A 22,380-nucleotide genomic window follows, 5' to 3' on the forward strand; every position below is an offset into this window, starting at 1 on the left:
CATAGACGGGCCACCTTTGTCACTCATCCTCCAGGAAATTTGGGGGTCTGACTCCAAAGGCAGTGGTGGTCAGTGAAGTCTCTTTACTCTACCCTAACTGAATTTATGGCAGCAAAAGAACATGTGTCCTGTCAGGAACTGTTTATCTTTAAGGAATCTTAGCCATAATTCACAGGTCTGCACCTCAGCCTGGAATTTGAGCTCTGACTTTGAACTCATCTCTAGGACAAGAGTTAACTTGGTCGTGGTCAGTTGTGTGCCAGCACATGAGCAGCTGTGCTCTTGGTAGCTTTGTTCTGTTCCGTGCAATCAGGAATCATCCCTGAGTTAGGGGAGGAACTAAGAGGTTATGACCTTGTCATGTCAGAGACCCCATTGTGTCAGATAGTCCTGGATGCCGTTAGTGACCGGGGACTTGATGAGCTGCCTTCCTGCTGTGTGTGTAGACAGCTGACGTCCAGCTGTTGGAGAGCCAGGGTGTTGACCAGTCTTCATTTTCATGATGAGCTGGGATGGTCGAGGCTTTGATGCCTTTGTGAAAGTATAATCTTTTCCAATCAATTTCTTAATCATAGGATTGACTTAGCAAGACCGAATTTAAAAAATTTTTTTATATTGGAGGGTAGTTGATTTACAATGTTGTGTTAGTTTTTGCTGTATAGCAAAGTGAGTCAGTTTTACATACACATATATCCACTTTTTTTTAGATTCTATTCCCATATAGGTCATTATAGAGTATTGAGTAGGTCCCTGTGCTATTCAGTAGGTTCTTATCAATTACCTATTCTATACGTAGTAGTGTGTATATGTCAAGGACCAAATGTTTTTATAGTACCTCTCTGAGGCTATCGAGTATTCTAATTTCTTTACTTTTATTATGAATTCAGGAAGTAGGGAAGAGATATAATAATAATAGTAATAGCAGACTTTGCCCTGGCTGGTGTGTGAAGTTGGTGACATGTGTGAGGCTGAAGGGCTTCAGGTGGATCATCCCCTCCACCAGTCACCACCCTCTGAGGCAGGTGTCATCATCACCCCCTTTTATGTCCTCTAACCACAGATTTCCACACTGGGGTATCATTGTGCACTTGTTAATGCATGTAGGGTAGAGGGACAGCTATATCCATAATTTCCGTTTTGTTACAATACATCTCCCTCCCTAGTTTTAGTTCAGACTTCTTTAACACGTCATAAACAGTATAAGTTCACAGTCTATTGGCACGACAAAATAACGCTCACTATATATATATTTTTTTAAACCCTCACTATTAACAGCCCTGTCCTGGGATCTCGAGACAGCTTGTGGTTAGTCTTCTTTGTGACAAGAAGTTGTGCTTTATCTAATTCTTGGTTTCCATATCTCATGGTAACCAAGAATGCAGTAGAAATATTTAGTACATGCAGTTTAGAGTGATCCTGGGGCAGTAACACATACGGAACTTTACACTGTGCAGGTGTTTTCCAGGGAAAGGACAAATTAATGTGGAAAAATGAGTTGGTTAATGGCTAATTGGGAAACATTTGTAGTTTTTTCTTCCCATTTGTGCTTAGGATACTCGAAAATTTGAACAAAGGAAGAGGTAGGGAGCAGTCCATGGAGTTGCAGCAGAGAAAGTGAATCTTGTAGAATAACCTTGACAGCAATTTTACACACTTACTGGAAAGGTTTCCTTTTGAAGGAGCAGCACAGATATACATGGTGCTTTTGGAAACCAGAGCCCTGTCCTGAAGATGGTGCAATTCCCTTGTGTGTACTTGTTTTGAGATTATTGAGAAGCCATAATTGTCTTCCTTGTGAAACCATGCACCTCAGATTGGGACTTGAACCCACGTGCCGGGACTCGAACCCAGCCAAAACCCATGGTCTTCCAACTGAGATCACACATCTGGTTTTAGGACTTAATGAAGTTCAGGTTCCTTCCTTCCTTCCTTCCTTCCTTCCTTCCTTTGGTCTTCGTTTCTGTGCGAGGGCTTTCTCTAGTTGCGGCAAGTGGGGGCCACTCTTCATCACGGTGCGCGGGCCTCTCTTGTTGCAGAGCACAGGCTCCAGATGCACAGGCTCAGTAACTGTGGCTCACAGGCCCAGTTGCTCCGCAGCATGTGGGATCTTCCCGGACCAGGGCTTGAACCCGTGTCCCCTGCACTGGCAGGCAGACTCTCAACCACTGCGCCACCAGGGAAGCCCCCGAAGTTCAGGTTCTTGATGTCTCGTTGCAGAAAGAATTCAGTGAGAGACAAAGTGATAGGTAAGATGTAGATTTATTTAGAGAGAAACACACTCCACAGACAGAGTGTGGACCATCTCAGAAGGTGAGAAAGGCACCAGGGTCTGGGCTTGTCAGTGTTTATAGGGGTGGGTAATTTGATAGGCTAATGAGTGGGAGGAGTATTCCAGCTATTTCAGGAAGGGGCGGGGACTTCCAGGAATAGGGCCACCACCCACTTTTTGATCCTTTTGGTCAGTCTTGGAATTGTCATGGCGCCTGTGGGTGTGTCATTTAGCTTGCTGATGTGTTACAGTGAGCGTATACTGAGGCTCAAGGTCTAGTGGAAGTTGACTTGCCCGCCATCTTGGACCCATTTGGTTCTAATCAGTTTCTGTCATATCCTCAGGCTATGTCATGCTTTCAATGGTTATGCCCTGCCCCCTTCCCTCCTGTTTCACCTATGGTTCAGTTTGGTGGTATCAAAGCAAAAACATCCTCACCTTGTGGTTCCTGTATCTCTTAGGATGACGGGGATTGGAGAGGAAAAATTTGGAGAAAGGACAAAGAGAATGTCTGTGTGTGTGTATCCCATAAAAAGGATTATTGGGTTTGTCACAATAAACTATTTTATTGCTGACTACAGAATATTTTAGTGACAACTAAATTTCGTTAATTTAGCAGGGAATTTAGTTTTTTAGTACTCTCTGCTATAAATGGTTATATAGATTATTAGTTGAAGCAAAGCACACAACCTAAAAGTTGCAGGTTAAGTTTTATTTGAGGACCTAACTGAGGACTGTAGCCCGGAGCCAGCCACTCAGATGGCTCTGAGAAACTGCTCCAAAGAGGTAAGGGAGGAGCCAGGATGTATATGAGGTTTTTGCTGGAAAAAAAACATGTACTGGAACATCACAAGATTACCGCTGATCACAAAGAACAGACATCTCAAGTTAATGATTTTAGATGCAAGGATCTGGGGTCACTGAAATTATTCCTTAGATATGCATCTTTCTATCTAGGGCAGGTATCCAAAGCACACAATGCTGCTTATTCTCCTCCATCCCGAATTCCCCTCGGGGCTTGCCTTCAGTGGGCAACTGCAGTGGCAAGTGGCTTGATCCTGGTTGAATTGGGATGGCAGGCAGCATCCTTTGTTTACTGGAATGGCAGGGAACATCCCTGTGCACAAGGCGAAGGAGTGTATCTTACAGATTTTTCTATTGAGGAGGAGAGGATGTTACCTAAAGTACTAAGGCTGATTTTAGACAAACAGAACAAAGCTTAGACATTGAAATGAGTTCAGTCGCCTTTAGAGCCGATGTCCTGAGATATAATATAGACCTTTTTCTGGTGCTGCCGTTGTTCAGAATTTCTTTGGCATTCACCTTCTGGTTGTATCTCAGGAAGGACCGGATGCAGGCGATGTGTAGGGCAAGGTATGCAGGAAGGGATGGAGCTCTCACGCCACTCTCCCCAGTCTCTACACGGTCTCCAACCTGGAAGCTCTCTGAACCCACCCCCACCCCCATTTGGCTTTTTACTGAGGCTTCATTACATAGGTATGATTGATGATATCGTTAGCCTTAGGCGATTGTTTCAACCTCCAGAGGTCATGGGGATGGGACTGAAAGTTCAACCCCTCTAATCACGTGGTTTGTCTCCCTGGCAACCAGTCCCCTCCTTTAGGTGCAGTCCAAAAGTCTCCCCCTTCACATAACTAAAGACACCTTTATTCCTCTCGAGGCTTAGGAAATTCCAAAGGTTTTAGAAGGGACCTTGGTGCCCGAAATGGGAACCAAATACATATTTCTTATTATAAATCACAATATCACAGGGTGGTACTCAAGGAGTTTCAAAATGTACTGAGCATTGGAACTAAGTAAAATAGATATGAAGCTTACAAAGTGTTTTTTTTGAAGGACAATTTTCATGTTTATGTTACAAGTTCTAGTATGGTGATGTAACATAAGAAGAGGCATTAGGGCTTCCCTGGTGGCGCAGTGGTTGAGAATCCGCCTGCCGATGCAGGGGACACAGGTTTGTGCCCCAGTCCGGGAAGATCCCACATGCCGCGGAGCGGCTAGGCCTGTGAGCCATGGCCACTGAGCCTGCGCGTCCAGAGCCTGTGCTCCGCAACGGGAGAGGCCACAACAGTGAGAGGCCTGCGTACTGCAAAAAAAAAAAAAAAAAAAACCCAAAAAAAGAAGAGGCATTAAAAGAACATTACAGCTTATTTGCTGCAGGGGATTCATTGTTGGAGGCGGGGACGGGGTAAATCGTACTCCATGACCTGTTCTCAGTACTTGCATCTGTGGTGTTGGTCTGTCTTTGCAATTTTAATTGATAGGTATAGACCATGTCTGTTTCTTTAACTCTCATTTTTGTCTATCGAAAATGAGAGAGCAGTCAGGGCTGAGTTTAATATAAGATGTGATAGTCTTAGGGCAGAGAAAAATAGTTGGTAAACAGTTAAGATTGTCCTACTTAGATACAAAGACTACAGGCACTAGCCAGGATGTACTTGGAACAGTCTTAGGGAACAGATAAACAGCAGAGGCCGCCAGCCAATTTCTCTTCGCCCTGCTAGCCCACAAAATAACTGCTTGGTATCCAATTTGTCCAGTGTCCCTCAGTGAATGGGTAAAGCCGTTGTGACAAAGGCCCTTTTGTTGCCTTCCCTTCCTGACCAATAAGGGGTGGGGCGGGGGAGGCTTTCCTTAGCCTCGGGCTAGAGAATGTTGACTCCCTTGGCACAGGGCATTAGGAAGAGGAAAAAGTAAAAAATAAAAACCTCAGGAGAAAAATTAGTAATTAGCGGAAAGAAAGTTACTCTGAAATCAAGGCTCCTCCAAAACTGTTCCTGTTGTTACATTAATGTCTTACCATCTGGCCTTCCCTTGTGTGCTATCCAAACCTCGTGTTGTGTGGTTGTGTCTTATAAATGCTATCACAAAGCCAGCTAGAAACCCATGACCCAGATAGATACTCTTCCAGGATCTGTTTAATTAACTTCAACAGTTATTGTTGGCATTGGGATCTGGTGTAAGAAACCACCAGGTCCAGTGGAGCTTTTATAATGCCACACATTGCATCACACAAGTGGAAGGTTAAGATCCGTTGTGGGAAGGGAAGCTCTCCCCTCTGGAATGAAGGATAAGTGTTTGGGAAGGGGAACATTCTTAGGTGAGTTAGCTGTGCTCCTTGGGACAGATGATTACAAGGGTGATCCCGGGGCGGGTCTCTGGCCTTCCCCCACATGAGGTCAGCCTTGCTTACCCTGTTATCTCCCCACCTGACACACCTAACACAGTGCCTGGTGCAAGGTGCTCAATAAATATTTGTTGAATTGATGACCCAGGATGAAAACTGTTGAAAAGTGCTGAAAATCGACCAAATATTATGAATTCCTAAGTACCTTGGAGGTGTTTGATAAGTGTTTTATTTATTTATTTTTTAAATTTTATTTTATTTATTTTTATTTTTGGCTGTGTTGGGTTTTCGTCACTGCGCACACGCTTTCTCTAGATACAGCAAGCAGGGGCTACTCTAGGTTGCGGTGCGTGGGCTTCTCATTGCAGTGGCTTCTCTTGTTGCAGGGCACGGGCTCTAGGCTCGCGGACTCAGTAGCTGTGGCTCGCGGGCTCTAGAGCACAGGCTCAGTAGTTGTGGCTCACTGGCTTAGTTGCTCCGCGGCATGTGGGATCTTCCTGGACCAGGGCTCGAACCCGTGTCCCCTGCAATGGCAGGTGGATTCTTAACCACTGTGCCACCAGGGAAGCCCTTGATAAGTGTTTTGTCCTGATTATACCAAAAGGTCGTGTGTCCTCTGACCTTTTGATGGCAGACTTGGGGCATTATTAATTTGGGAGCACGAGGGAGAAGAATGTACCACTTTATTTCAGAGGAAGGAAATGGCAGCTGGAAAGTAACGTCACCTGTCAGCAATGCAAAAGGCATGTCTAGGTTGACAACTGCATCTTGAAGTTGAGCCCAGAATCAACTCTGCCTACCCCGTGGGAGAAACAAACATAGAAACTTTTGACAGAATCTTGAAATAGTTGTGAAAAATCGAAACTACAAAGGAGAGGTTGGAAGTTCCACCAGTTGAACGTGGGTGTGGAAAACATTGTCAGAGTGAAAGGATGTCTTTGCATCGCTCACTCCAGGGGCACAGGTGTAAACATAAACTGGAAGAGACTGGGAGAAAATGGCCTGACTGTCCTTCGAGCTAAAAAGCATTTCATGATGAGTATTTCATTCCACCACTTATTCAACAAGCATTTATTAAGTCTCTGCTATGTTGATGGCAGGCTTTCCATTTTGCTGCAGATCAGATAATTCAGAAACTGTATAATCTGAAGAGCCTATTCCTCACTTGCGTGGGGACTAGGACGTGAGAAATGATCTTCTTTATCTGGGGAAGGCAAGGGAGATACACTCCTGATGCAAAAGAGAGGCTGTTTGAAGACACTTGGATAATCCAAAGAGGAGTAGGAGGAGGCTAGAGAGAGAGGGTAGAGCTTTGGAAGGTCATCCGGAAGGATTTCAAGGCCCTTAACTTTAAGGGCAGAGGCCACCTTATGCTTTTTTTTTTTTTTTTTTTTAGTAAATTTATTTATTTTATTTTTGGCTGCATTGGGTCTTCATTGCTGCGCGCGGGCTTTCTCTAGTTGCGGTGAGAGGGGGCTACTCTTCATTGCAGTGCACGGGCTTCTCATTGCAGTGGCTTCTCTGTTGCGGAGCATGGGATCTAGGCGCACGGGCTTCAGTAGTTGTGGCACTCAGGCTCCATAGTTGTGGCTCACGGGCTGTAGAGCACAGGCTCAGTAGTGGTAGCACATGGGCTTAGTTGTTCCACGGCATGTGGGATCTTCACGGACCAGGGCTCGAACCCGTGTCCCCTGCATTGGCAGGCGGATTCTCAACCACTGCACCACCAAGCAAGTCCCCACCTTTTGCCTGATCAGCCTTGGCAAAGGGTTAGCAGTCAGCATTCGTTAAAATTTGGAAATAGCCTTACCTTTGAATACCTTTCAGATTCATATTTTCTTGTCTATCTGGGTAATCTTTGTTAGGAATCTATGTATCTCAAGGAAAGAAGGGATGGGGGAGATATTTGGAAATTAAGTTCCAAAATCTCCCCACCCCTCCCCCTTCTCCCCACTCCCAAAAGAAAAAAAAAGAGACCAAATTCTTTATGGTTACGGCAGCTAAATACAAGGGCGGGTGGGTTTCCCTTGGTGTTCCCAGGAAAACGAGGTGCTAGCGCTCTGGCCCCGAGTTCAGGTCCCGGGGATGGTGCCAGCAGGGGTGGGTTCACTCTGGTCGTCAGCAGTCACTGCCTGCTTCACCTGCCGCTCTGGTGACCGTGTCACTGACAGAAGATCCAGGCGAAGGTGAAAGTGGATGACCTTGTGTGAATTTAAGTAACCTCACATGAAAACTGGAACTCAGACAGCTATAAAGAGGAGTTAATAAGCTTTCTCCTCTATTCAGGAAGTGCCGTCATAAGCTAGCGTGATGATCCACGTAACGTCATTCTTGGCAGCCCAGGTCAGATTGCTGAGGTTGAGATCTTTTTTTTTTTTTTGCGGTACGCGAGCCTCTCACTGTTGTGGCCTCTCCCGTTGCGGAGCACAGGCTCCGGATGCGCAGGCTCAGAGGCCATGGCTCACGGGCCCAGCTGCTCCGCGGCATGTGGGATCCTCCCGGACCGGGGCACAAACCCGTGTCCCCTGCATCGGCAGGCGGACTCTCAACCACTGCGCCACCAGGGAAGCCCTGAGGTTGAGATCTTTGCCAGGAGTTAATAAATGAAATTAATCCAAAAGTGCAAATCTCTTCTGTTTCAGAGACGTGAATACAGCCGTGATGGAGTTACTGATCATGGCTTATGCACTGAAGACCGCGTGTGCCAGGAATATTATCGGCGTCATCCCCTACTTCCCCTACAGCAAGCAGAGCAAGATGAGGAAGAGGGGCTCCATCGTATGCAAGCTCCTGGCGTCCATGCTGGCGAAAGCCGGTGAGTGTGGCCATCGCCCCGGGACCCCGCGCCGTTGCTTGGGACTGTCCCCTGTGCCAGATTAGTCCATACCGCAGGTAGCTGGTTGGGGACCTATTTTCTCTGAGTGTTGTTCAGTAGCTACTTAGTCTTGCTTCCATTTGCAGAGTTCTGCTTAGGGATAAGTGAGCTTAGGTGTCAATTCTTTTTCTGTTCTCTTTGTCCTCCTTCAGAGTGACCTTGTCTGCTTCAGGGCTTACTTCTCTCATCTTGGACTTTTTCCGCATTCCACCTTCTTTTCCATTTCATCTTATCATCGAAACTTCAGCTGGCGATCTTGGCATTCGGATGTGATCTTTTGAGTTTCAAGTCTAGATTTATTTAAACCTTAGCTAAATTCTATTGATGTACATAATAGTAAAACTGGATTTTTCCTTTACTACTTCTTCAGCTTATATACTCTTTTTTTTCCCCCTCCCCGATTGTCTCTGTACAGCAGATCATTTTCATTGTGTGTTTGTGTAGTGGTGACATACTTTATGGCCTCTAAATCAAATGTAATAGCCCTTTACAATTAATGGGATTTTATTTGCCGCATGTTTATTTAAAAACTCAAATATATATCTGAGTCCTGAGAAACACATTTGAATTCCATTCTCTATAAAAATGTGTAATGTTTTTGGAAAGAACAAATAATTCTGCTTCTTCGCCCTGGAAATTTTTCAGTGACTTTGGCCATTTGCCATGTATTTATATGTGTACCTTTTTTTTGCTTAGCACTGTTGATTATAAGAGTATGTTTTCATTGTTTTTCTGTACTTGACCCATTCTCTTCGGACATATACACATGTTTCCAAACTCTTCAGTGTCTTATCATTGTGTTTATGGATTTCTCTCCTTCTAGTATATATATAACTTGGCTTTTGCTTTCCTATTTCTTCTGCCTTAATCTACAGTCCTTTAACATTTCTTCCTAAATTCTTTAATCAGGGCCTATTTTTTACATCTATTTTTGCTCCAGTATTTAATTCCATGTTTATATTTTTGCTTCTACCTGATTTTTCTTTTCCCAGTGTTCAGGCCTAAGCCGATGATTATAGTAGAGGAGAGTGCTGTTTTTTAGTTTTAGTGTTTTAGTCCATGTGGTAGGTCATAGGCTCCTTTACTTTAGGCTTAACATTGTCTTTAGCTCATTACGTTTTGTTAAGATTGCAAATAAGGTCTATAACAAACATGCTTGTTCCCAGCACCCCCCTGCCTTCAGTCTTCCATTAGGAAAGAGGCATTGGGCTTCTAGTTTGTGTCCACTGTAGCCGTTAACTTGTAGGGGTGAACTTTGTAATTTTTTGTTTTAAAATTTCAGGTTTAACTCACATTATCACTATGGATCTTCATCAAAAGGAAATACAAGGCTTTTTCAGCTTTCCTGTGGACAACCTTAGAGCCTCACCTTTCCTGCTTCAGTATATCCAGGAAGAAGTGAGGAGCATCAGCAAATACCCCATTGTCCTCAAAAGAGACCCTATGTAGTTCTCTGGTACCAGATTTCAATAGTGAAAGGCACATCCAATGATCAAATGATCTTTCCCTTAAGTCTTAATGCCTGAGGCAGTCAGATAAGGTCAGCATTTAGGCACAGAGGATAGTATTTTTTAAAGAAATTAAAAATGGATTTCCTTCTAAGTATTTTTAGCAATTTGCTTATATTTTCTAAAATGAAGTTTTTAGGAATTAATTATTTTTATCTTCTTGATGTAGCAGACTTTGGCAATGGTGCTGATTGATAAGGGTTAAAAAATGTTAAAATGAGTGAATGAAATTCTAGCTTGTTTGTTTGCTAGTATGGATCATTGTTATAAGAGGAAAAAAATGTATTGCCAGCACCCAGGTGTTATTTTTTTGATACCTTTTCAGTATTTTCTTATTTTTCCTCCAAATCTAGATTCCAAATTATAGAAATGCAGTCATCGTAGCTAAGTCTCCTGATGCTGCAAAAAGGTAAATAAGCCAGACATTTATACACATCCCTTTTGGGTGTTTCAGAATCCGAGGTCTGTCTTAATACGGCTTGTGAAAACTCATCAGCTCCAGCTCTCCCCCAAATCATTGTCATGCCCCAAACCACAGCTTTACCTCTAGTTTCCAAACAACACGAGCATTTCTCGGAGTTACTCATTTTTCCCCTGGGAGAAAATGAAGCTCTTCCTTCAAGTTCTCAGGAAAAGGAAAACAGGAAGACTGTGAGCGCCTTTGAGACAGTGGTTTTTGAGACCTTTTTGAACAGAGTTCTTCTGAAGATGAGGGACTTCCATGGCGGTCCAGTGGTTTTAAGACACCGTGCTTCCACTGCAGGGGGCACGGGTTCGATTCCTGGTTGGGGAACTAAGATCCAGCATGCCTTGAGGTGCAGCCAAAAAATAGGGGAAAAAAACAAAACAAACAAAAAAACCCTGAAGATGAGTGTGACACTGTTGGACAAAGGGTAGAACCAAAATGATCTAGAATCAGATACCAGCCCACATCCCATTTCGAGTGGCCTCTTGAGGTATTTACATTCCGGCCTGGGCCGCACTTCCTGATTTGTAGAAGTAATTCCTTTGCATATCCATAAAAGGTTGAATGATATTTTCATTCCGTGGTTAACAAAGTGATGAAAAAGCAGCGTTTGGGTTTTCCTTCCCATGAACCTCACCCTTTCCCGTTACCTTCCTCTTAGGGCCCAGTCGTACGCAGAGAGGCTGCGCCTGGGTTTAGCTGTGATCCACGGGGAGGCTCAGTGTGCAGAGCTGGACATGGATGACGGCCGTCATTCTCCCCCGATGGTCAAGAACGCGACTGTCCACCCTGGGCTGGAATTGCCATGTAAGATCAGCTCTGTGGTTTTATTCTATTTGTAAATGGAAGAAAGTTTTGAATAGTATGAATGCCTAGGAGTTAATACCTATGTAGATGCTGTTGTGGTATTTTTAAATAATTGAATGGTATTATGTTGATTTTGCCTTTTGTCAAAGATTTGGTTACACACTTTTGTAGACTAGGTAAGGACAATTGAGCTAATCTGGGCAGCACTTGGCGTTCAGAGAGTGAAATAATTTTAGCTTTAGTAAAAATGTTGTATGTGTAGTGGTGTGAAATCTTAAGCTTTTATATTTTGGTAAGATGGATGATAGCAACCATTGATCACATATCAGGCTTTGGTGATCAGATAACTTTAGCACTTAATTTAGTGATGTAGCCCTTTGACCTGATGCCTGACTAATTTATTTTAATCCAATAGAGTGGAAGCTATTTACTTCGGTGGACTTTTGAGTGACAATAACAAGCATTCTATGCTGGAAGATATATCATGGGTTTTAGAGGAAGGAGAGTATTTCTTTTTAAAATCTGTATCTGTTTGCCATGCCTCAGAAAGATACAGACTAATACGCTGGGAAAATATTAGCATGGTTACACCGCAGACAGTTTATTTCAGACAGGCTCCTGTCTAAGGTATAAACATTACAATTTTTTTTTCCTCATTCTATAAAATTTCCACTGCTCTGTTTTCAACTTTGGAGGTTTTTATTATAAGAGAAAAAAGTAATATAATTTTAAATTTTTAGTGTCACAGCATTTTTTTTTTGAGATTTTCATAATTAAAGTTCTTGAATAGGGAATACATTCACATATTTCAAAATTCAAAAAGTATAAAATCCTTTATGGTGAAAAACCTTTCCACCCACCCACCTCCCCCCTCTCCTGCAGCTGCTCTGATCTCCAGTGTGGTTGGTTTCTTGTGTATCCATTTAGAGCTTTTATGCAAATACAAGCAAATTCCCTCATTTTCACGCAAACAGTTAGTTGTATGTTATACATCGTTCTGCCCCTTACTTTTTTCATTCAGTAGCCCGTTCTCAGTCCATACAGATTTCTGTCTTTACAGTTTCATAGTATACTGTTTTATGGATATGCCATAATTTATTTAACCAGTCCCCTGTTGATGCACTTATTTTTTTTTCCCAACCTTTGGGTATAAAAAACAAGGCTCCAATAGTAATAAACGTCTGTTGGGAATTCCCTGGCGGTCCAGTGGTTAGGACTTGGTGCTCTCACTTCTGTGGACCTAGGTCTGATCCCTGGTCGGGGAACTGAGATCCCACAAGCCAAAAATAAAAATAAAAATAAATAATAAATTTTAAAATAAAATAAAATAAATAAACATCTGTTGAGTCCTTATTATATGCCAAGAGCCGTTCTAAGCCCCTTAGTAGATCTTCGAATTTGGTCCTTGCACAATAGTACGCATAGGTGCTCTTGTGATCCCTCATTCTGCCAGTGAGGAAACCGAGACACACGGCCGGGGCTGGTGGCGCCAGGGTTTGGAATGTAGCTGCTGATGCCAGAATCCACACTACTTTGGTTTTTTTTAGCTTTTTATTTTGAACTAACTGCAGACTTAGAGAAAAGGTGAAAGAATAATACAAAATTCCTGTCTACTCTTCACTCAGAGCCCCCAAATTGAACATTTATATATGCCTTTTTTTTTTCTGAACCATTGAGAGTGAGTTGCAGACATAATGCCCCTTTATTGCTAAATACTTGTGTATATTTCCTAAAAACAGAGACTGTCTAATATAACCACGTATGATTATCAGACTCAGGAAAATCACGTTGTTACGATACTGTTATCTAATCTGCAGACCTTATCCACATTTTACCAGCTGTCCCACCAATGTCCTTCAGAGGAAAAGAAAACAGTTTTTTGGGGCCCAGGACCCAGTGTAAGATCACACGTCGCACCAGTTGTCATTTCTCTTTGGTCTCAGTTAATCAGGAGTGACTCCTCTGTTCTTTGTCTCCAGTGACCTTGATACTTCTGAAGAGTGCAGGCCGGTTATTTGTAGAATATCCTTTCGTTGGGGCTTGTTTCTTTCCTCATATTGGGTTGAATCACTTATTACTATGATTTTTGTCAAATGGAGGTTTTTCTAATTCCCCTTCTTCCCTGTCCGTTCAGTCATTTATATCAGTGTGGATTCGTGGAATCTTGGTTTATTCAGCACGTTATAGTCCATTGCTACTACTTGTGTTAATGCTCAAACTGTCTCATACTTGGCCAGAGAGGACTCCTTCAGGCTGCCTCCCATGTTCTTTGGACGTGTCCCTATTGTGTGTTGACTCTTCCTTGTTACTTCCTGGTACAACTAGATGTTCCATGTTCATCTCGTACTTTCTTAGCCCTGGGATCAGCCATTTCTCCACGGAGCCCCAGTTCCTTCAGTGGGAAGTAGTATTTAGAAACCAAGATTTGGGCTCCAGAGTGGACACACTCAGTCACTGTATGTCATTGCCTGTGATTAACCTCGACTTACATTCTTTCATAAGTGACCAAATGTATTTACAGGATAAAGACCAAGAAATCAGATTATTGGGTCAGAAGTTAAGTTGACAGATATTGCCAAATTGCCACAATATTTTATATGGTGAGATTCTCTTCTGAGAATGTTGCCTTATTACTTATTGTAACAGTGTTGTCATTCCTTCATAGCTGGTTGGTATGTTTACATTACAACTTTTATAATTGCCATAGGATTGTTTTCTTTTTCTTTAATTTTAATTTTTTTTTAATTTTTTTTTTTTTTTTTTGGCTGAGGCATTTGGGATCTTAGTTCCCCGACCAGTGATTGAACCTGTGCCCCCTGCAGTGGAAGTGCCGAGTCCTAACCACTGGACCACCAGGGAAGTCTCCATAGGATCATTTTCTGTGATCCGCTTTTATAGATTTAGCCAAGGGAATTGTGAAAAAAATGTTATTTCTTGTATGTGTAATTGTATTCAGTACCTTCCAAATTAAATATGCTTTATGTTTATATATCAGTTTTGCTTCTGGTATGTCGTAATAGTTTATTCAATAGTAATGAAGATGAAGACATTAGAACAAGGACAAAAAGGAAAGCAGACTCTCGGAGTCTGTGTATTTTTAAGAAAGAAGAACTATGTTATCTTCCTGGAACCCATTTTTAAAGTTAATTTAATTTTTTAAAGTATTTTTGATGTGGACCATTTTTAAAGTCTTTATTGAATTTGTTACAATATTGCTTCTGTTTTCTGTTTTGGTTTTTTGGCCAGGAGGCATGTGGGATCTTAGCTCCCTGACCAGGGGTTGAAGCCACACCCCCTGCATTGGCACGTGAAGTCCTAACCACTGGACCTCCGGGGAAGTCCCTGGAACCCATCGTTTTAGAGCAGTAGCTCTCAGTGAGGGGGCTTTTGCTCCCCAGAGCATATTTGGCAGTGTCTGGAGACATTTCTTGGTTGTCTCAGCCGGGGGGCATGGGGTGCTATAGGCATCTAGTGAGTAGAGGTCACAGATGCTGCTGAACAATTATCCAGCCCAGAATGTCAATAGTGCCAAGGTTGAGAAGCCCTTTTTTAAAGTAATTTATTAAAAGTGAGGTTGTATAAATGTTTCTCTTTTATAAGATAGAATTGATACCTCCCTGATGGCAAGGAATCTAATGAACTTGAAAGGATTGTGTGTCAGTGGTTCCACTGAACAGTGCTCTGTGTTTGCCACAGTGGTGACATTAAGAGCTTGGAATGCAAAAATGAGAGGGAGTCACCTGCTCTGCCTTGATTTTCCTGGCTTGTTAATTTTATAAGTGAAGGTATGGCTTTCAGCACTAAAGTGAAAAACAACATCCGCTCCTCTTGAGCATTTGTTAAATGTAGGTTTTGACTTGTTTGCATGTAGATAGCATTATGAGCTTGGAAATCATTTCAGTTCTAGTTCTACTGGCGACCTTATTTTATTTCGTATATCTCATTTTAATACCAGTCTGTTGATAAAGTTTGACATTCCATTGAATTAGAAATAGGCCGAGATCAAAATGGATAAGGAATGAATACTTCCCCTTAGTCCCTTTTCACTCTTTATTTTAGGAGAGGAAGGTTTTTTAGATTCTGGCAAAACAGTAAAAGTGTGTGTGTGTGTGTAATCTAAAGGATGGTTGCAAAAGCAGCACTATTTTACCTGGAAAATGCTAATTTTAAATGCAAAAGACAATTTCCTACTTCCTTCATAAGAACATTGGAAATCATTTGCTAAATTGACATTTTTACTGCAGTAAGTCTATGTAGTTTTTTTTTTTTTTTTTTGCGGTACATGGGCCTCTTACTGTTGTGGCCTCTCCTGTTGTGGAGCACAGGCTCCGGACGCACAGGCTCAGCGGCCATGGCTCACGGGCCCAGCCGCTCTGCAGCATGTGGGATCTTCCCCAACCAGGGCACAAACATGTGTCCCCTGCAGGCAGACTCTCAACCACTGCGCCACCAGGGAAGCCCAAGTCGATGTAGTTTTAACAGTGATTTCTGGCCACAAGTAATGGCGCACAGTTCATTTTATTCTTAAACATACTGGGTTTTGTTTGACAAAGTGGAGAAAGAGAGCAGACTCTTAAACATAGAATAATTTTAGCACCCTTTATTCTTGACCTTCAGTACATATATTTTACTGGAAAGTTTGAATCATTAGTATTTTATTTTCTGGGCAAGCTTTTAGAAATTTGGGGGCATTTTTTTAAGCCTGTGAGGTCCTATTCTCTTGATGCTATAATGAAGTCTGTCTCTTTTTTAGTAGCCACCAAATTATGTATCTAGTTTGTGCCAATCCCAAAGGCAGTTATGAGCGGGGACTGAGCCTTTTTTTTTAAGCCTTGATCCTTGCCATGCCTGTTTTTCATTTCAAACTGACAAAGGTTTTTGGGGGAGAGGTAGGCTTACAGAAAAGTCAACAGGAATACTGTGACATGCATCAAACTAGAGCTGAATTTCTGTTGATGTCTGATGAGGGTTACTGGCTTTCAGTCTTTTTTTATTTTTGTAAATGAGGAGTTATTATTATTATTATTTATTTTTAATTAATTAATTTATTTTTGGCTGTGTTGGGTCTTCGTTGCTGCACGCGGGCTTTCTCTAGTTGCAGTGAGCAGGGGCTACTCTTTGTTGCAGTGCGCAGGCTTCTCATTGCAGTGGCTTCTCTCATTGCGGAGCACGGGCTCTAGGCGCGTGGGCTTCAGTAGTTGTGACACGTGGGCTCAGTAGTTGTGACTCACGGGCTCTAGAGCGCAGGCTCAGTAGTTGTGGCACACGGGCTTAGTTGCTCCGCGGCATGTGGGATCTTTCCGGACCAGGGCTCGAACCCGTGTTCCCTGCATTGGCAGGCAGATTCTCAACCACTGCGCCACCAGGGAAGCCCAGTCTTTTTTTTTTAACAGAGAAAAGTGGTCAAGAAAGGGGCCACATCTCTTTAAGAAGCGGGTAGGTCAACGTAACCACCTACCCACATGGTTTAATTTAAAGACAGAATTTGAGGAAGGCTTTTCTGATGTTGGTGGTTTATTTCCTCCCCCTTCTAGGTGATACTTATACGCAGAGCCTTTTTGACTGCCCAGATTTAACAAATTGCCCTTGTTTCCAGGATGGGAAATCAGGAAATGTCTACTGAAATTTGCCAGTAAAATAGTGCTGAATTTCAACTCGGCTAATTTGCTAGTATACGCAAAGGGACATGTTCTTCCAGGTTTACAGCGCTTGTAGATAGGAGTCAGCTAAAATGGATTGCTTGCTGATAATTACTAAACTATATAATTACCCTGAATTTATTCTATTCCCGCTCCCCCACTACTAGTTTAGTAACTATTTCAGAATTTAAAAAAGCTTTCCCAAAAAAGTAGAATGTTTTGCCTGTTCTTCTGAAATATTCCCCCCCCACCTCAGTTTACTAACCTCCTTTTCAAGGTGAATTCCTATGTCCCTTCTGCATCCTGTAGTTTGCTTTGTACACTGATGGGCCGTTTTCACATATAAATTTTGTAGTGAGATAAGAAGCCTCTACTTTAAGGACCAGTTAAATCAGGAAGAGATGATGGACTTGTGGTTATTGTCTTCAGCTTCCTAACTTTCAGGAAACCGATTATGTCAGTGGTGTAGTTGTCTGATAATAAGGTCACATTGTCCCAGTAAGGTCGCCTTGGAAGAAAATGAAGTAAAGCCAGCTATTTATCTGGCAGTCTGGCAGCCTTTCCCTGTTTACTTCTGCGGAGCGGCATTTATTTACATTTCTTTACAAGTGAAATATTTCTGTTTTGAGTGGCATCGCGGTGCTGCTTCTTTGTGCCTGTGAGATCTCTCTTGCCCTGCTCCCCCCCTGACTTGAGGCCTGCGCCGCCCAGCGTGGCCTGGCTCTTAGGCACACGGGGCTGCTGAGCCCTTGAAACGTGGCTGGTCCCAACTGAGAATCGCTGCATGTGGAGAATGCACACCAAATACGAAGACTTAGTATGAAAAAAAAAAGTAAAACATCTCTAATAAATTTGCATATAGATTATGTATCAAAACAATAATATATTGGCTCTATTGGGTAAAATAAAAATCTATTAATTTCACCTATTTCTTTTTGCTCTCTAATGTGGGTACTAGAAAATGTAAACTTACTTTTATGGCTCACCTTCCCTGCTGTTGGACGGTGCTGCTCCGGATAACCTGCTTCTGAGAGAGCCCAGGTTGACTGAGGGGAACCTGCACATTTTTTTAATCGTCCGCCCTGGCTCTGCCACCGCTTCCAGGGAATGGCGTTGTGATGACTGCATTTACCTAGTGATACGTGACTAACTGAGGTCTTGTGATTTACTTTGCTTTGCTAGTGATGATGGCCAAGGAGAAGCCACCGATCACGGTAGTCGGAGATGTTGGAGGACGCATTGCGATCATTGTGGTAGGTCACAGTCTTCCTTCGTGTGCAGAGATGACATTACTGACTCTTAGTAGGTGTCCACCTTAGGATTGGTGTCCAGTGACGATGATGCACTTAAGTGGACCCATCTAGCCGTTCTCACCCAGGCTCCCCTAGGACAACTAGGAGAAACTTTTAAACAGATGAACCGGGACTATTATAACCTACAGGTGTAAAACGAGCACAGTAGTAGTACCTGTAAGTAAATTCGATTCCATAAATAGCCTTTGTCTGAAGGGGTCTGTGTCCTGTCAAACCAGCTGACCTACTCAACCTTAAGCTCGTGGGCAGTGAAGTGAGCTGAAGGTGGGCTGTTCCATTCTCACTAACAAGAACGTGTGTCTTGTTCTTTGTTACTTTAACACGATACACGTGCTCCCAGCTCTAAACGCCTCTGCTGGGCCAGAGGATCGGCCCTTTACAATGGCTCACCTTATTTCTCTGTTCCCTTCTGTTAACTTTCTCCTGGAAAAAAGTAAATGAGACACTGGCTATGTGGGATTCATCAGAAATTTGAAACAGGGAAAAGGAGTCTTGGCAGCCTCCTGAACTCAGGCCGAAATGTCACGTCTGCCTGTAAGGCTTTGCTGCTCTTTCCACTGACAGCCATGCACGTTACAAGGCTACGCAGTTCCAAATGGACGTTCAGTCTTTGACCCAGGCAGATAGCTCTGATTTTCCGTTAGACATCCTCTGAAGCGAAGTGCAGAGAGGTGTGTGTTTATAGATGGGGATGGAGGGAACTTAGCACTAACACTGGTCTCTTCTCAGGATGACATCATTGATGATGTGGAAAGTTTTGTTGCTGCTGCGGAGATCCTGAAAGAGAGAGGTGCTTATAAGATCTACGTCATGGCCACTCACGGCATCCTGTCTGCGGAGGCCCCCCGTCTGATTGAGGAGTCCTCCATCGACGAGGTCTGTCTGCTCTTTTTTTTCTTTTTTTTTTGAAGTCTTTAATTTTTTATTTTATATGCAGAGAGCCATTGTTTCTGTGTAAGGTAGATGTCCTGGACGACCCATTCAAGGAAGTTGAGTCACAATTTGCTGCTCTGTTTTCCGTGAATAGTTAAATGGCTCATTCAGTTTTTTATTTTTTTGAAATTTTCTTATTTTATTTTATTTTAATTAATTAATTTTTGGCTGCATTGGGTCTTCGTTGCTGCGCATGGGCTTTCTCTAGTTGCGGTGAGCGGGGGCTGCTCTTCCGTTGCTGCGCGCGGGCTTCTCATTGCCGTGGCTTCTCTTTGTTGTGGAGCATGGGCTCTAGGCACGCAGGCTTCAGTAGCTGTGGCTCGTGGGCTCATGATGCGTGGGCTGAGTTGCTCCGCGGCATGTGGCATCTTCCCAGATCAGGGCTCGAACCCATGTCCCCTGCATTGGCAGGCGGATTCTTAACCACTGCGCCACCAGGGAACCCCCTCAGTCAGTATTGCTTACTCCCTCTTGAGAGGACTGTGAGATTGTGCTTTGGGTGGCTAGTGGTCTGTTGGGGCAGATGTATAGTTAGGAATATATGTCTATTTTCATAAAGATTTGCTCTGTGTACTTAAGTATAATTTGTATTTCAATATGATTTGATACCATAGTAGCGTTTCTCTCAAGACTTGAATTCTTCCTTGATAATAGGAAGGTTTCCCGCAGTGCTGGGGCTCACCCTATCATTTCTGCATTCGTAGACATGACCTTCCTCAGCTTCTGTTTTGAATCATATAACCTTTGCCCTGTGTAAAGTCGGGTTAGTTTGTAAAAACTGTACTGAGTGGAATAAGGTTTTATAGTTTGGGCCTTGCTCTGTGGGTACCACACGTTAGGTAAACTTTTCTGAGTGACCATGTTGGGCCGCACACATCAGTAACAGCGTTTCTTTTCCATTACTGCAACGACCAGGTGGTGGTGACGAATACTGTCCCTCACGAGGTCCAGAAGCTGCAGTGTCCCAAGATTAAGACTGTGGACATCAGTCTGATTCTTTCTGAAGCAATTCGGAGAATCCACAACGGGGAGTCCATGGCGTACCTTTTCCGAAACATCACAGTGGACGACTAGCTTTCCCGGTTGCCTTGGCCCTGGAACTCCCAAGGAAAACATGTGAAAAGCAGTGCCATCAATTATGTACACAGCATTTCCTTTCAAGGGAGGCAGATGGTCTCTCTTGCCAAGTTTGGTGGGTAGGAGGCATTAAGATGGTCAAGGGGAAGACAGAGATCACGGGTCCATGGCCTCAGCTGTCTGTTGTCGGCATCCTGTTCCTTAAAAAAAAGTTAGACACCTTCCTGAAGAGAATCTGAAAATCTTGTTGATACTGAAAGGGAGTGAAAGGGAGATAAAGTCCTAACTCTCTAACGTTCATTCAGTTGTTTCCACTGCAGGGAAACGCCCGTGTTAATGTTGAACTTGGTTAGGGAAGCTGAGCACCCGGCACTGTACCTATTCCAATTGTCCTCTCGCCAGTCAACTTCATGCACATCTTTTACAGAGAATCATATTTTTCTTTGAGAAACTCCTTGCCAGCCGCCAGTGAACAATGAAGAATTTGTGGTGTAACTCCTAGCGAGGACATCAGATTAAAGAATCACATCCTAACTCTGGATCTCCGAGTTGCTCTTAAATTGCAAATAAAAGAATTTTCTGTCTTGCTAGTGTCTTCACTACATTGCAGAGCTGCCCACTCTCCTGCCTTCTGTCCAGACTCTGCAGAAGCTGGTGCCTTGAATGCGGGGTGGTCCAGGTCCATGGCTCCTGGACATAAGTCTCCCTCTGCAGGTTCCATTCCCTTCCCTTCACATTCCGTGACGTTAAATTCTTGTTGAGTAATATATTTTCAACCTAAATTAAAAAAAAAAAAACAAAGACGTAACTGTACTTTTCCCTGTGTGACAGGTGACACTTAGGTTGGTTGCATTACTTAGGACTGCACTTGATCTTTCTGCCACCATTTTAAATTACATAATCACGATTCTAGTTGACACACCTTATTTGTCCGGCAGGCCTTGCCGCAAATGCAGTGTAGACTTTTTATACCTTTTAGTCTGATCCAAGTCAGGACTGAATGAAACAGGCAGGAGGAGTGTCTGCCCAGAAATGAACTGTAGTCTCTCATTGGTTCTCATAGCTCCTAAGAGATAATAAAGGGCAATTCGCTTATTTGTACAATTGTATTTCTCTGCAGGGAAGTTTCCTGGACATTTTTCCCCCTTTCCCAATGACTAGGAAAGTTCCCAGCTCGCCATCAAGACTTGAGCACATTTGCTTTTTCAAGCACACAAAGAAGTTGCCTTTTGTTAATAATCCAAGTAGGGGAGTTCTGAGAAAAGAATTTAATTATCAAATAATTAGCATGGTTGTAGAGGAAGAGCTGTGGACTGTTACTCAGGAGGCTGGTTCTGTCCTGGAAGTCAGTCAGATGACCAGTCCTTTCTGGCCCTCCGTCATCGGTTGTGGAAGGGGAGGTTAGGAATTGAAAGCTAAGGTCCTTTTCAACCCCAAATTTCATTTATACCTGCGGTTAATGTTTTCTTTCCTGTGTCTCTAAAAGAGATTTTAAATGTACTTATTTAGCAAAAGCGTTTAAGAGAATATATCTCCTGGGATTAATAAGTCCTTTGCATTGGCATTTAGTGAGTCCTAGTGTGTGCCTGGCATGATAGCAAGTCTCAGGGACATGAAAATGGAAACGTGAGGGCTTGGGAGCTGATGTTCTGGCCGTAGCTAGTGTAGTAGTAGCAGTCACATTCAGTAGAAAGTCACTGAACTTAGAACGGTTAAGCCCACACACCACACCACAGGCTCCAGTACAGCTGATGCTCAGTCCTAAGGCTTCAACTTCAACTTCGTGATCTGGCCTTACATTTTCTTTTTTTTTTTTTTTTAAGATTTTTTTGATGTGGACCATTTTTTTAAAAGTCTTTATTGAATTTGTTACAGTATTGATTCTGTTTTATGTTTTGGATTTTTGGCCTTGAGGTATGTGGGATCTTAGCTCCCTGACCAGGGATCGAACCCGCACCCCCTGCATTGGAAGGCGGAGTCTTAACCACTGGACTGCCAGGGAAACCCCCAGCCTTACGTTTTCTAATGTAAGAGTGTAAGTGCACAGAAGACTACAAAGAATTTCTTCTTTTGATGATCTCAGCCACCACTTGAAGGCCTACTGTGTGTCAGGCTCTGGGAATATAATAGTGAACAAAAATCCTTGGGTGTTACTCTCAGGGAGGTTTTAGACTCGTGTCTAAAACTCCATTTCCAGGAAACACTGCTTTTATTGGAGGGGGAGGGAGTGAACATGAAGGGTTTCAATTTTAGCAGTTCAGACTAAACTAAAAATTTGAATTTGAAAAGGAGTTAAAATAATACATAGTATAGATGCAGTTACAAGTTTTCTTTAGCTTCCTGAA

General features: G+C 43.0%; 1 protein-coding gene across 1 annotated transcript in view; it reads left to right on the forward strand.

The window, feature by feature from the left end:
* PRPSAP1 (phosphoribosyl pyrophosphate synthetase associated protein 1) overlaps nucleotides 1–21,130 on the forward strand; it is a 31,697-nt gene extending 10,567 nt beyond the window's left edge. Inside the window, exons 4-10 of the mRNA XM_060082283.1 lie at nucleotides 8,060–8,232; nucleotides 9,575–9,690; nucleotides 10,154–10,209; nucleotides 10,928–11,073; nucleotides 17,895–17,965; nucleotides 18,755–18,901; nucleotides 19,874–21,130. Of these exons, the coding sequence (XP_059938266.1) occupies nucleotides 8,060–8,232; nucleotides 9,575–9,690; nucleotides 10,154–10,209; nucleotides 10,928–11,073; nucleotides 17,895–17,965; nucleotides 18,755–18,901; nucleotides 19,874–20,032 (868 nt within the window). The 3' untranslated portion in view covers nucleotides 20,033–21,130. The remainder of the gene's footprint in view (nucleotides 1–8,059; nucleotides 8,233–9,574; nucleotides 9,691–10,153; nucleotides 10,210–10,927; nucleotides 11,074–17,894; nucleotides 17,966–18,754; nucleotides 18,902–19,873) is intronic.
* The last annotated feature ends 1,250 nt before the right edge of the window (nucleotides 21,131–22,380 follow it).

The sequence above is a fragment of the Mesoplodon densirostris genome, chromosome 18, assembly GCF_025265405.1.
Source record: "Mesoplodon densirostris isolate mMesDen1 chromosome 18, mMesDen1 primary haplotype, whole genome shotgun sequence".
NCBI lineage: Eukaryota > Metazoa > Chordata > Mammalia > Artiodactyla > Ziphiidae > Mesoplodon > Mesoplodon densirostris.